The following is a 16,104-nucleotide window of genomic DNA, read 5'->3' on the forward strand; positions in this document are numbered from 1 at the left end:
GATCTCAGAAAACTGAAGAAGAGTTGTAGGGACCAGAAGGGCAAGTCCAGTCCTCAGGGACAGGAATCAGTAACAAAATCATTGTCAGGATGTCAAGATGCTCAGTATCTCCCTCCCCTCTCCCCTTTCCTCTGGAAATTTATTCATAATCGACCTAGAGTCCTAAGACCTGATGTTCTCAAAGTAGTTTTCCAAGCGAACTCGACCAAGTTAACAGGACTCGGGGTGGCAGGTGAAGGTGGGGACTACAAATGAGCTGTTCACTCTTGAAAATAAAATCTGTGCTGTCCTCATGCAAGTTGAGAATTCCCTAAAAGAAAATTTAAAAAGTGAAATATTGCCACCCACTGGAAGAGAAGAGCCTGCAAAGGAAACAAGCCACTCAGGCAGCCCTGACAATGAGCTTTAAATATAAATAACATGTTTTTTTATGTTTGAGTCTCAGTGCCGACTGTCCAGGGGCCCAGACGGTGACTTTTCAAATGCCAGCAATAAAAACGCTGGCTTGTCTCTCTCTTTTTTTTTTTTTTTAATAAGAGGTTTTTATATAGTAAATGTAGCAGGCACAGAGATGTAGCCCTCGGCTGCTTCAAGAATGGACTTGCTGTCTGGCTGCAAAGAGGACGGTCATCAGGCAGCCTCCAGCTTAGTTCCGGCAGGGCCGGCCTCAGCTTTCCGGCCTTGGCCACAGCCTTCTGCGGCCAGTCCCCAGCCAACACTGAGCGAGCAGAAAGAACATCTGACTGAGAGACACAGCACGAGATAACCACTCTAGGCAAATGGAAGTTAGAGACAGATGGGGACATGCCACCCTTTTAAAACTGCAAGACCTCTGTCACTACACCTACCACCACGTGGTTTCTGTTGAGGGTGCAGTTCCTTGTCTCCGTATATACATGTATGTACGTAAAAGAAGGTTGAGAAGATTTCTGATTTTAATCGGTTAATTTCCACCCTTGGCAACCACCCATTAAAACCACAAGACCGAGAAACAGAAACAATCACTGATAAAACTGAGACAGGTTTGTCACCAAACCGCAGCACATGCAGATGAAAAGCAGAGAGGTGGGACAGGCAGAAGGATTCGCAGAGCAAAGGGACATTCAGCAGAAAACAGAGTTCATTGTAAAGAGCGCTGAAATTTGACCACTTTCTTACACCATAAACAAAAATAACTCGAAATGGTTTAAAGAAAGCAAAGGATGTAAGACCTTTAACCCTAAAACTTCTGGAAGAAAATACAGGCAGTAAACTCCTTGACGCTGCTCTCAGCATTATCTTTTTGGATGTTTCCTCGGGCAAGGGTAACAAAAGCAAAAATGAACGAATGGGACTACATCAAACTAAAACGTTTTTACACAGCGAAGATCATCAAAATCAAAGACAACCTACTAAATGGGAGATATTCGCAAATGGTACATACCCATACCCAGTAAGGGATTAATACCCAATTTATACATAAGGAACTCATACAACTTAACACCTCCCCGCCAGAAAAAACCAATCCAATTAAAAAACAGGCAGAGGACCTAAATAGACATTTCTCCAAAGAGGACATATAGATGGCCGACAGACATATGAAAAGATGCTCAACATTACTAAGGACCAGGGAAATGCAAGTTAAAACCATGAAATACCACCTTACACCTGTCAGAATGGCTATCATAAAAAAATCAACAAATAACAAGTGTTAGTGAGGATATGGAGACAAGGAACCCCCATACACTGTTGATGAGGCTGTAAATTAATGCAGCCACTATGGAAAACAGAATGGGATTCCTCAAAAATTCAAAAATTGAGCTGCCATTATGCCCCAGCAATACCACTTCTGGGTATTTACCTGAAGAAAACAAAAACACTAATTTGAAAAGATACATGTACCCTACGTTCACTGCAGCGTTATGTACAATTGCCAAGATATGGAAGCCACCTAAGTGTCCACTGATAGCTGAAGAGATAAAGATGCGGTACACAGCTATGATGGAATATTACTCGGCCATAAAAAGAATGACAGAACAGAACCATCCGTACAGAGAACAAGCTGACGGTTGCCAAAGTGGGGGGTCGGGGAAGGGATGGGTGAAAGAAAACACACACTCTGGTCTGATTACATTAAAAAGAGGGGGGAGAAAAAAAGAACTTCGAATCTCCCAAATTCCACCTCTTCCTCATTCTGCTGAGACACGAAGGAGAAACTGAGTCAGAAAAGCTGAGACAGAGGCACAGGATTGAAAAAAGAAGGGTTAAGTGAAAGGGATGCAACCTCCCTTCCAGGCTCCCAGACTTTGTTGCAGTGATTACAATGCTGGTGCAGGAAGCTGAAGGCTCCTCGGGGCCTCTCCCGAAGCCCAAGCCCCGCCTCTGGACCCCATTGTTACTCACATCTAACACTGTCCAGACCCAGAGAAAACACCTGCAGTACAAATCAGAGAGATTAGAAGTAAACAGATATTTGTTAGGATGTCAATTCTCCTCCGTTTGATTTATAGATTCAAAATTGTTTTGATTAAAATCCCTTAAGTTTGTGCGCAGATACTGACAAGCTGATTCTGAAATATAGATGGAAAGGCAAAGGAAGAGCCAAAATAAATTCTTTAAAAAAAAAAAAAAAGGCAAAAACAAAAACAACACAAAAATACGAAGTTGGAAGACTCCCACTGTCTAATTTCAGTGTGGCAGTAAAGGACAGACACACTGATCAATGGAACAGAAGAGAGAGCCAGAAAGAGACCCACACAAATAATGTCAACTGATCTTTAAAAACAGCTTTATTGAAGTGTACTTTACATGTGATAAAATCCCTTTGGTTTAAGTGTACAATGTGATTATTTTGTGTGTGTGAACTTAAGAGCTGTACAACCATCACTACAATCCAGCTTTAGAACATTTCTAGCATTCTGTGCCCACCTGCAGTCACTCCCCATTCCCACCTCAGACAACCACCAATCTGCTTTGTCAGCAACTGACTTTTGATAAAAGTGTAATGACGATTCAAAGGATAGTCTTTTCGAGAATGATGCTTTATCGATTGGTTGTTCATATGTAAACATAAAGCTCGACACATCTCTCACATATTTTTAAAATTAGTTAAAAATGGGTCCAAGATCGAAACATAAAACTGTAATACTTTTCAGAACAGGAAATCTGTATGGCCTTGGAGGTTTGGTGATGAGCTTTTAGAAAACAGCATGAAATGCGCAATCCATTAAAGAAAAAAACTAATAAATAAGACTATCAAAATTAAAAACTTTTGTTCTTTAAAAGTCACTTAAGAGAATGAAAAGACAAGCAAGAATGGGAGAAAATATTTGCCGAACACACATATCTGAAAGAGGACTTGTATTCAAAACATATACAAAACTCTTAAAACTAAACAATAAAACCCAATTTTTAGAATATGGGCCACAAATCTGAACAGACACTTCACGGAAGAAGATATACGGGTGGCAAATAAGACATGAAAAGATGACCAACATCCTTTTTCATTAGGGAAATGAATATTCTATCCACAATGAGATACCACTGCAACAGGAGCTGTCCACACTGCTGCTGGCAATGCGAAACGGCGCAGTCACTTCGGAAGACGGTTTGTTTTATATATTTTATAGTTTCCTATAAAATATATCATTACCCAACGACTCAGCACTCCCGCTCCTAGGCATTTATCCAAGCAAAACTACTTTTGTTCGTATTAAAAACCTGTACATGAATGTTAAATAACAACCTTACCACATCCATACAATGAAGTAGTCGGTCAGCAATGGAAAGAAATGAGCTACTGATTCGCACACAAATTTAAAATGCATTTTAGGGTGTAAAGAGGCCAGACTCAAAAGGCTAGAAATTGTACAAGTCTATTACTTATTATGACATTCTAAAAAGAAATATTATAGGAATGGAAAACAGATAAATGGGGTGGGGGGTTGAGTACAAAGGGGAATTCTTAGGGTGATGTAACTGTTCTGAATAGTACTGAGATGGTGGACACGCGACTATGCATTAGTCAAAGCCTATACACAGTAAATTTTACTATATGAAACAATCAACTGGGACGTCAAAAGATCCCAGATGGAATGCAGTGCAACAAATGAATCTGTTTTACGAATGCATGACATAACCTCAATGTAGGGAGCGGTGAATAAAAGTTGAACTAAATTACTTTGGAAAATGGTGTTTTTAGTGGATACTGTAAGTACTTAAACACCATCCTCTAGTTGGTCAATCCGATTTTCATAGGGGTACAGCTTAACTATTCTGAAATCACTTAATAAGCATTCTAGGGCTGAACAAATAAGCGAATAAATTATAGATAAAAAGAGCCAGGTCTCCCACTTTAAAAATTATAGAGAAGCAAAGAGGCAAAACCAGAATGACCCTTGTGGTGAATGAAAAGCCAGTTTAACTTGGTATACAACAGACAGACAGATCTAGAAATAATCACTGGGATGTGTACCTACATACTGGTTAGTACACATATTTACATCTCTTAGCTCATTGTGTGTAAGCGGTAGCAACGAGCACACTCAATACCCAGATCTTGGTTTCTAAATACCATTCTCCAATAAAAATAACCAGGGTTCCTTGGAGAAATAGCTCATTCCTGGGTCTTTCTCCAGATAATACTTGTACTGCTACAAAGTCTTAAGAAAAGAAAAGAAAAAAGAGAAGAGAAGAGAAGAGAAAAGAAAAAAGAAAAGAAAAGAAAAGATGGCCTTAAAAAAAGAGATGAAGGTCTATCAGAAGGATTTAGCAGTAACCTCAAAGTGCTCCCACTGGCCAAAGCTGAAACAATTTGTACAACAAAATAACAATTGTATTGGATTTTAACCCAAAGTATAAAATAAATAGCCAAGATCAGACACTAATATAAGTAAATGATCAGATAAATAAACAGGAGAAAGGAACAAATAAATCTGTAAGAAAAATTCTAAATTATGTGTATAAATACTGCCTCCTCTCCTTGAATGTGGGCTAGACTTAGTGATTCACTTACAAAGAAAAGGTATGAAAAGCGGAAAAATGATACCTTTACAGTAGGAAAAAGAGGATAGCATAGGCCAAAGAAATCATTTTAAACATCTGCCAAAACAAAATGGATAAAAATTCTTTCATAAATGTTCTTTGGCAAATAATAAAGTTTATATTTTAAATTTACCTTTCGTTGAACTAGATCAACACTTATAAAATTTAAAAGATGCATCTTTACATGAGTTAACGTATGAATGAAACAAAACCAAATTCATAAAGCAAAGCAAAAAGCAGCCTTCATATTTTGCTAACAGCTCTAAAAATGCAGATTATCCCTCCCTAAAAGTATCAGAGGACTTCACCACCTTAAACCAATGAAAGAATAAACATTACTGTAATGCCTGACATCACGTGCCCCACGATATGATACAGTGTGGAAGGGTTTATCACCTCTGTGTTATCCTCCCTGATAAAGCATCACCTCAAATAGTCACAAGAAAACATCAGACAAACCCAGTGAGGGACAGCCTACAAATTAACCAAGCATAGAGTCAAGGTCATGGTCATGAGACTGAGAAACTGTCACAGACTGGAGAAGATCAAGGAGGCATTAATGAGTAAATATGTACGATGTGGTATTCTGGCCTGGATCCTGAAACAGAAGAACATTAATGGATATATGGGTAAAACCCAAAGAAAGTGCGCAGTTAACAGTATTGTACCGATGTTAATTTCTGAGTTTTGACAGATGTGCCATAGTTTATATAAGGTGTTAATATTAGGGGAAGCTCAGGGAAGGGTATAGGGAACATCTCTAACTATATTTTAATTTTTCTGTAAACGTGAATTATAAAATAAAAAGTTTGTTTTAAAAAAAAACGTATAGGAAAGCTACAGCAGCACAGCTCTATTTAAAATTAAGGGGCTTACAGATTATATACATTGTCTCAGTAACTTGAGCAACACCACAGTTTATTTGTAAACATATTATATCTGTCAATAATCAAATTGACAACACTTTATACATTTCATTGTATAATATTAACATCATACCAGAAAACAACCCACTGTATATACAGTTTTGGTACTTTTAAAATCTTTTAAACACAAACTGTATCTGAAACACTGAACATAAAAGAGAAAGATGAATGGCAGAGACAACCGAAAACACTGAATAAAAGAAACTGATATTCCGAAAAATACAAAATTTCTGATTACATATTTAAAAAGAAAGAAATCAAGGAACTCAGATGATCAAATACTTTTTAATGACAAATTTGCATTTCTTTAAACCTACTTGAGAGGTGAAACTGTATCATACTAAATTCTATGTCCTTTTTGATATTTTTCTCTTGGTTTCTAAGGAATGTTTGCCAGGATTTAAGCTACATTAAGGGGGGAGGGAAGTAAGGGGGTTCCAATAAGCCAATGAAATCACTTTAAAAATCTGCAAAAAAAAAAAAAACTGGATAAAAATTCTTTCATAAATGTTCTTTGGCAAATAATAAAGTTTATATTTTAAATTTACCTTTTGTTGAACTAGGTCAACACTTATAAAATTTAAAAGATGCATCTTTACATGAGTTAATGTATGAATGAAACAAAACCAAATTCATAAAGCAAAGCAAAAAGCAGCCTTCACATTTTGCTAACAGCTCTAAAAATGCAGATTATCCCTCCCTAAAAGTATCAGAGGTCTTCAGCTAGGAATCAGAATCTTTCCTCATTCACAGGAGAAACCAGAGTTGGCCACATGCTTTTTCAATACTTTCCCTAAAACGCATGATCATTATTAGGTTCTATTTCTTCCTTCATTCTCTCTCAAAGAAAAAAAAAACGTAGCAGCAAATCACTCCCATATTTTAAGTTTTAAATTCACCAACGACTTGGTTCACTGCCAACAACTACAAATATTTGATTCTTTATTAGTGTACATGTCACTACAGTAGGCTTAGATTACTAACAGAGGAATAAATAAAATAACTACAGTTAATTCAAACAAAGCAAATGAAAATGAGATTAAGGAGCCCTGATCAAATGAAATACAACTTTTGGTTGAAAACTGTAAAAGTTAGATACATACCTAATAGCACTAGGAATGTACAATATCAATTATTGGAAAAATAAATGAGTGGTTCACAGTCATAAGAAATTATTTTAATATTAGTATTTTTCCTTTTATAGACAAACATTTATAGCATACAATTGGTTTCTACCTCTTCAAAGAGAAAGTGGAAAATTAAACGTTACTGCATTTACCTCAAACACAGCACGGACTGTGCCACAGGTATACTGCTCCAAAATATTCAACTCTATAGGTAGGTCATGGTGTTGAATGCATGGTCATGTTAACAGTTTTTTTAAAAAGGCATATATTTCCAGAAGTCTGTTAAATTTACAAATATCTGTTCTTTAAATAACAAAAATTGTCAGCAAAAATGTTTAAGTTAGAACATTCCCAAATTTTCTAATGTTTAAGTGTTTTAGATATATGTTGTTCGGCCAGTTAGTGTGGTTACAGTTTTAAACTAGCAAACCATTATCCTATGAGAAGAGCTAAACTAAACTATAACACTGCACAAACTTCCCAAGGTAACGTGAAAAATCTAAAAAGTGATTCCAATTATTCTAATTAACACTTGAGACACTAAAAGAATCAATGGCTCAAGAAACATTTCGAAATTACTCAATACTTCTTTATCATTTCCTCCAAAACTATCCATATAAATTTAAGACCCAAATTGCCTAAGAATGTGTCTTCAAAGTAGATTTTTCATTGAATTATTCTGATTGGAAGATACAGCCTTAATACTTCTATTATATAATTCTAACCTAAAATCACAATCCTTGGTTTGAAAACATCAAATTCAATTTCATAACAATTCATTGGTAAAACTACTGAACAAAAATAAATCACAATGAAAACATGCAGCAGCCACAGTTACAAGAGTGGAAAATAAATTCTATTTTTCCATAAAGACTCTATGAAAATATAAAGCCCAAAGTGACTGACAATGGAAGTCCACATATAAATGTTGTTTAAAAACAGGATATTTTCCAAAGCTTCTCATGAGATGTCAATGTACAGTCAGAGTCTGAGTTAAGACCTTACAAATCAAGGTTAAGTTATACATAACTATGCTGATTTACATACCTTCGACCATGTCCAAATGATAAACAGAATTTACAGACATCCACGGGAATTTTTAATGCCCCCTCCAATCGCCTCTCAGCAGTGGATGCTTATTGTTTTACAATTTTGCTACTTTAAGTACCAAGAAGCCTTTCAGAGGAAGAGTGCCACCTCTTCCCATGATCCTCTAAAGAGTAGGTAACAAAATATAAAATTAAATGAGATTTATGTTTCATAAACGAACATATAAAATTACCACTGCAATATTCATAGTGACTGCTTATAAACAGAATAGTCATCGTAAAGCCTATAAAGTATATCCTCAGTTTTATAAAAGAAATACAGATTGTCTCAAGGTAAAAAATACAGTGCAGACTGCTAAAAAGCTCTTTGTTGCTTTAGGAGGGGCAATGATGAGGAAAACTTCCAAAACATGAACATATTCCCCCAACTTTTAACATGAGTTAAGCATGAATTGCACTGCAGCAGCAGGATGCTTTTTAGTGGCCGCCACTATAAAGCTAACGTTAAGAAAGAAAAAAGGCAGAGTGTGAGCAACAAATGGCGTAACCAAATTATTGCGAATGGAGATTAGCAATAACAAGTGAGGAAGGTGACCGTCCACTCCATTCTGATAAGATGCCATCTTTAAATATTAAGTTCTTTGCAGGAAGTGGAACTCCCAAATCGGCATAAGATGACTGTGAAAGCAAACTTGAAAAACTGGCCTCTGTATGAATGTCCAGTGTTGAAGCACCTTCCTGAAAGAACAAGAAACGAGAAAACTTCCATATTCAACACTTTACCAAACCCCTTAATATAGCTAATGAGAAATACAGACTTTGATTACCTGAGATATGTTTACGGAATACGTAGCACTATAGGAGAGGAAAGGATCTACCTCACAAACCCCAAATAATCAACGACAGGTATTAATATATGCAAAAGTGACTAATTCATGTCAGACTATGAGTGCTGTGAAATAAATAAGCTATGATTAAACTATCAGATAAGAAAAAGTTAATTCCCAGATAATCTGTAAAAACCCTCACACAACGTTAAGCACCAGAACAATCCATCAGTTCCCAGGGCTCGCAAATTCACAAATTCAGCACAGACCTCTCCCCAGAACTCCAGGTTCAAACATCCACCTCACATCTGCTCTTGGATGTTGCTCCATACACTTACCATGTCCACACTGAACTAATTTTCCCACATTTGATTCTCCCCAGCCTTCTCTACTCCCTGCATTGAGCTAGAGATATGAGAATCATCCTTGGTTCTTCCCTTGCCACACCCTCAACCTTTTCCTCCCATTTAATTAATCACCAAGTTCTGGCAATCTACCTCCAACACGTATCCCAAATTAGTTTGCCCCACTCTGTCCACACTCTGAGCTGCCAGCCACCCTACTCTAAGCCAGTTGTCTCCAAAGTGGGGCACTCATTCCAATGTGGGGTATGGCATGACAAAAATTTTAGAAATCTTGTATCTCCTGTTTCCACTTATTACATCCTTTTAAAACTTCTATTTTTGTGTTTTATAATATACATAATTTATTGGTATAACAGTATGCATGTGTAAACAACAAACCTTTATTGTGGATACATCCAAAATTTGTTTTGTTTTGTTTTAATGAAAAAGAGTGCTCAGTTACCAACACCTCTCACCTGGGCTATTACAAGAGTCTCCAAACTGACAGTCCTCAAGCTTCTGTGCTTGTCCGTTTTCAATCTATTCTCTAAACAGTAACTAATCTTTCAAACAATTAATTAGAAATAATGTCATTCCTCGTTTAAAAGTCTTCAATAGTTTTACATATTCTAGAAGGCCCTCCCCTCCCTTCTTGCACTACCCCCCTTCATGAGGCTTCTGCCACACCACCTTCTGTTTTCTTGTACACAGATGTTTCCCTGTCACAGGACCTTTGTATCTGCTAAGCTCTGCCTGGAGCACTCTTCTCCATCCTTTAGGTTTCGGCTCGTATATCATCTCTACCTATTTAAATTAGCCCTACCTTTAGATTCCACCAGATCTGATGGAGTCCAGCTCCTTTGAATATTTACTGCAATCTGTAATTCCTTATGCATTTCAATGTGTGCTCGACCAGTGTCTCATACCACATGAGCTTCTTTAGCATCTTAGACATCACTGTTTCTGAGCACCTGGCCAAGGGTCTGGCACAGAGTAGACCCCAGTGTTTATTGAAAGAAATGAATGAAAGAGAACTCCAAAATATTGATTTCGTAATGTTGGATGAGATATTCTGAAAAGAAATATTTAGTTCTAAAGGTTTATCTACAAATCAAGTTAAGGATATCCTTTCTATGCTTGGCGGGGGGTTGGGGAGTGGGGTGGGAATGAATGGACGGACAGATGGGTACACAAGGTCCAGAGCACTAGCTCTCATTACCACAACAGACAAGCCCTTCTCAGCTGTGCGACTCAATACAGTTATTCACAGAGTGCACCAGACTCAAGAACCAGCACCTAGGATGCTGCATGGCTCACAGCAGATGCATAACACATCTGTTACATGCAGCACTGCAGAGAACAGAGAGTCCAAGCTTTAGACCCTGAAGATCTGGCCTGTGAAACCATGTGCAAGTCAATACACTTCTTAAATCTCAGCATCTTCATTTAAAAATTTAAATTAATGCTTATTTCATGTCTTACTGCTGTAAGGATTCAAAACTAATATGGAAGTGTTTTGTATACTATAAAGCTCTATACAAATACCATTTAAATATTTTGGGTTTTATTACCTGGAATGAGTGAACAAAGTTAAGGACTTGTAGAGAGAGTTTTCTACTGGAATGTAAGAGGTTTTGAAGGCTGAAAAAAAAAAGGGGGTGGGGTTTTAGAACAAATATAATGACAAGAACTAATACCTCTTTCGAAAGTTTAATTTTAGCAGTTTAAATGCATTTATACATGCATATACATCCTAATCACATAAACAAAAATTTTAAATAATTTTAATGGTTCTCATCAATGAAATGGCTTGCCTCTGAATAATGTGGAGTAACAGTGCATAAAAAAACCATTTTGAAGTAAAACATCATGTATAATCAAAATTGAAAAATTATTGTTAAAGAAGTTTAAACTATTAGTGAATATAAATGTTAAATCAAAAAAAACCTTTTTGAATAAAAGTTTACATACTTTAAGAGATGGCAATTATGATATAAACTTCAAATTCTAAATATGAATTTTAAAATACACCCCAATAAAAAGTCTGACAAACTGAATATGTTTTAAGTATGCAAACTGGTAATAATTATAATAGCAATCTTGAGTACTTTTAATCTTTTGGTATAAGCTACATTAAGCAAATTAAATGAATTATTTATTATCCAACGTTGTATTCCCAAATAAATAAGTCAAAGATATCTGTGGATATCACCTCTCCAAGCCACCCCACTATGACAATCAAATTCAGTGATGCTCTTTATAACCCAGTCTCATAACCTTTATAATACTGCCTCTTAGCTGCTACTACCAATGGATCAGAGTTGGCATATGAGCTAAAACCTACGTTACCTCTATTAGTAATACATGTTCATTCGAGAAAATGTGAAAGTTGAAGAAAATTTAGAAAGTCGGCCATAATTCCACCACAAGACATAATCATCACCAGTAATGTTAACATAACTTGAGTGTGTGTATGTTAAGACTAAGAGAAGTCCACAAGAGAAATTCTCTACAGACATTTACAGATTAAACTAGGTTCCTACTAGCAGCATTCCCGTTTTACTACACCCTCACCACATCTGGGAAATTAAACAAATATAATTATAATTAACCAAAACACGTACCCAAAATGTTTACATGTGCCCAATCTCTGAGGTACTGAAGTTAATTTCTAAAATATAGCAAAACCCTTAAACTAGCAACCTTTATTCAATCAACAAATATACACAGCAATTACTATGATCGTGTGTGAAATAAAAGAAAGTGAGACATAGCAACTATCACCGAGGGCTTAAAAGTCTCGCAGATGAAAAGGTGACAATGAATATGAACTCCCACCTCTCTTTCCTGCAAAGGCCATGTGTAGCAATTTTTCTACAAACTTTCCGGTTTAACTCAGAACTAAACAGTGGAATTCCGAAGCATAGCTCGAGAGGAACCCAATCTGCTTCTGCTGTGGCAACTACAAAAGGATAAATAAACTCATTAACCATGTGTATCTGTATTTACGTGTTAGGACCAACCAGGGCTTCTTAGATCCAGAGATTTTCACAGACTCCTCCCACCCCCACTGATGCCCAGCGGTGGGTTTAGATGGGGAGAGCACTCAGGGGGAGGGGAGGCCAGTGAATCTCTGAAACGGGAAAACACATTTTTTTGAGTATGTACACGCTTCTGAGAAGGTACTAGTTTTTATCACATGCTCAAAGTGGTCTTTCACTCAAACTGTAAGATACCTACAAGATGAGAAAATTAACCAAAATATTTAACAGAGGAAAAATGAAACTTACATCATTATTCTCAGGTCACATTTTTATAATATTTTAATTATTATTCTAAATACATAAAAATGTTTCCTAAAAAATACTTATTAAAAGGTCCACTGGATAATAAGAGCAGACAAATGATATCCAAATGACTTAGCAGAAGAGCTGAACCTCAGGAATTAGTCTAAAATTGCAAATAATTTTTAAAACCTTACCAGAGTTTTGCTTAGTTGCTGAATCTATAGCTGCTTCCTCAATGACCATTTCAAATGACTCTGTGCTCCCATTTACATCTGAACCGGAAGCCAAATCAGGTTCCCCTTATAATTAAAGGACAGACACACCGTTAGGATTCTAGTGCTTGGTATAAGCTGACAATAAATCAGTCTTAACAGAAAGAGAACTAAAGGCAACAGAAATGACAATGGAAAACAATGAATAGTCTTTAGCCTAAAGCAGTGGTCCTCAACTGGGAGGCAATTTTGTCCCTCAAGGGACATTAGGCGATGTCTGGAGACAGGTTTGGTCGTCATAAACGGGGACAGAAATGCTACAGCTATCTAGGTATAGCAAACATGCTACAGTGAACAGGACAGTCCCCACAACAAAGAATTATCCAGCTCAAAACATAAATAATGCTGAGGCTGTGAAACCCTGGCCTAAAGAAACGAGGATTCAAAGGCAGAGCACAAATTTAGACGTCCAGTTAGACCATTACTGAAGTCATTTCTGTCTCCATGGAAACAGTTGGATTAAATCGTTCTTCTTCAAAATGCTTTTTTGACTTCCCATCTCTCTCAGCACATAAGATCCTCCTAGAGCTTACTCACGTCTCTACTCTCATCTACTACTATCCGACAAATCCTTTCTTTTGGCCAAAACAAGCTACTCTATTCTCTGACACCCTCTGCCTGACAGGCTGCTACCCTCCAAACAAACAAGGATCATCTTTTGTGGAGTTAACTCTTCATATCTCACATTTCAATTCAAACTTTATCTTTGCTAAGAGGCCTTCTCTGACAGCGCAGCTGGGCTGAGATGTGCCTTCTCTGTCCTGCTTCAGCACTTGAAGCAGACCCCACTGCAGTCTTTTAACACTGCACAGCAGGCTGACTCACTTGCTTTGTTGGGTATTATTCCTTAGGTCTTACAAATTTAAAGATCTCCAGCACCTAAGCAGATAGTCCATACATGTTTGTGGATGAAGTAAAACATGACAGATATAACAGACCTGCTTTGAAATTACTGCCTAACCCATAGACCTCTGCTCTGGAAAATGTCCCTGTGATGCTTGGCAGTCAACTGTTGGAAGTTACCCAAATCCTCTGGCCAAAAGTAAATGGACCAGGAGTGGACACCTAACTCAATGGGAGCCAACTCAGTCCACTGAATGGCTAGCAATCAACATATTCTCAGAGTTTTAAACTAAGAGGCTCGGGGAATATAGTCAATCAATGGTAGACACTTGAATTAAAAGGCTTCCTAGAATCATGGACCAGAGCCACCACCGTGGCAACCAAAGCCACATACAAGCTAAAATGCATGACAGCAGAAATAATGAAAAGGTAATTTGAAAATAAAATTTTACATTAAAAAGAAAAAAAAAGTAGTCTAAGGGAAATCAGCTGTTGTCAACATGCAGGATAAACTGGCGACAGAAAGAAGAAGGCTAAGCAGGAAATGACTGCAGTAATACATGTTTAAAGGATCAGGGCTCAGACTATACTGGCAGTTATAGAGAATTAAAAAGAAGAGAAGGGGAGAAATGGATATGAGAGACATTTCTAAAGACTAATTCACAGAACTTGGAAACTAACTGGACAGAGTGGAAAATAAAATGATACAAAGGTACGATTTCAAGCCTGGGTAATGGAGACAATGGTGCCTTTGACAGAAAGAGAAAGGTTGGAAGAGAAAAACTGTTAATTCTATTTTGGAAACATTTTTACAAAGAAACTAAAATTCTGAAACCATCGTTCCATAAATTTAAAGCCTATAAAAACAGATACAACAACAAAGGGCTACAACCTAATAACAAATCTGCATTCCAACCCCAGGTCATCACCACTCCTTTAGTTATGCACTTAGTATTTTCTCCATTTCAATGACTAGTATTTGTTCAAATGATGTCACAGAGTATTTTCTCATCCTTCAGTGAAAAAACATTAAATCTTAAATAATTCGACATCCCTACAAAGGTCTCCTTGCTTTTTAAATATTAAGATCATGATTGCCTCAATACCAATTACCCTAATTCAAAGAACTCAACTATTGGCTAACCTCTCTCATCAGAAGCATCACTGAGTTTTCTGTTTGCAAGTTGGCTCGAAGCATTCAACATGGTGATATATCCACAAAAATGCTGCAAGTCCACTTTGTTCCTCAATATCTGCAATGCTTTATGAACACCCATATTGACACGAGTAAACTCTAAGAACAAAGAGGTGACATCAAATTATAAGTGAATAGTTTTATAAAATAACACAACACAAAAAAGCTTTAAATATACTTTTATTAAACAATTCTTAGAACTACCTTTATACGTTAATCTATCGAGACTGATTCCACTGAAGAAGTATCTGTCAATGTAAAAGAAAGCTGTACACATACGACACGTGCATAGCCTTCAGGAGGTATTTGTTGTATAAGAACAAATTACCTCAGTGAGCAAAGACAGCCAGTCAGTGGCAAATTCTCCAGGCTTCTCTGTGGTTCTATTCTACTTCAAATGCTTACTTGGTGGGCTTCTTCTACCAGGAAATGTATTAAATACACATTATATATTTTTTTAAGAAAACCAAAATTACTCTTATTGAAACTATAGCTAACAACACACTTGAAGTTATGTCCCTAATAAATTATTTAAATATTAACTCAAGTTCTAATATGTGAACTTATAAAAAAGAAAGATACTCTATACCCAATGTAAAGACTTCTCTTTTTTATAATTCACACAATAATCTCTCAAGGCAAGAGATCTACCAATCAGTTCTTGAGATTTTATAAATTTTAGTATCCTGTTGTCACTACTCTGTGTCTTCAGGTGAATGATTATTTTTTCCACAGAATTTATAAAGTGTCAGAGGATTATAATAGCAAACTTCATTTGCAAAGAACTACTTATTTCTCAAGAATGGCTATTTTTTGGAAGAGAAAACTCTCTTCTCCAAATTTTGTACACATTTACTTACAACGGCCAAAAGAGAGCACTTTATTTCAAACCATGTAAATAGAAAAAATACATTTATAAAAATCTTCTTCCTTTTTCCTACTTTGGGGGTGGGGCAGTGGTGAAAAACATTCTGAAAGAACAGTAAGTTCTTGTATGAATTAACGTTAAGTCAAATTACTTGGACCATTCACTGCCCTCTTGAAATTCAAGCAATATGGCTCTAAAACTTAGAAAAAGAAATTAGACAGAAGTTTTGCATAGAGCAAGAAACACAAGCGCTATACAAATATGTTAAGTTTTAATCAGATTGTATTTTTCTTTTAAATATACATACTTTCTTAACATTCAAAAGAAAAAAGTATTTTCTATAT

General features: G+C 36.5%; 1 protein-coding gene across 2 annotated transcripts in view; it reads right to left on the bottom strand.

Moving 5' to 3' along the window:
• Positions 1-5,915: 5,915 nt before the first annotated feature.
• Positions 5,916-16,104, bottom strand: part of FAM91A1 (family with sequence similarity 91 member A1) — a 38,369-nt gene continuing 28,180 nt past the window's right edge. The window contains exons 20-24 of one of the 2 annotated variants that reach the window (XM_039853814.1): positions 14,842-14,991; positions 12,777-12,881; positions 12,134-12,257; positions 10,867-10,936; positions 5,916-8,862 (exon numbers count right to left, since the gene is read on the bottom strand). In XM_039853814.1, coding sequence (XP_039709748.1) covers positions 8,677-8,862; positions 10,867-10,936; positions 12,134-12,257; positions 12,777-12,881; positions 14,842-14,991 — 635 coding nt within the window. In that variant the 3' untranslated portion in view covers positions 5,916-8,676. The remainder of the gene's footprint in view (positions 8,863-10,866; positions 10,937-12,133; positions 12,258-12,776; positions 12,882-14,841; positions 14,992-16,104) is intronic. The other variant, XM_039853815.1, reaches the window with a different exon arrangement.

Source organism: Pteropus medius, unplaced genomic scaffold (genome assembly GCF_902729225.1).
Source record: "Pteropus medius unplaced genomic scaffold, Ma_sr-lr_union100, whole genome shotgun sequence".
Taxonomy (NCBI): domain Eukaryota; kingdom Metazoa; phylum Chordata; class Mammalia; order Chiroptera; family Pteropodidae; genus Pteropus; species Pteropus medius.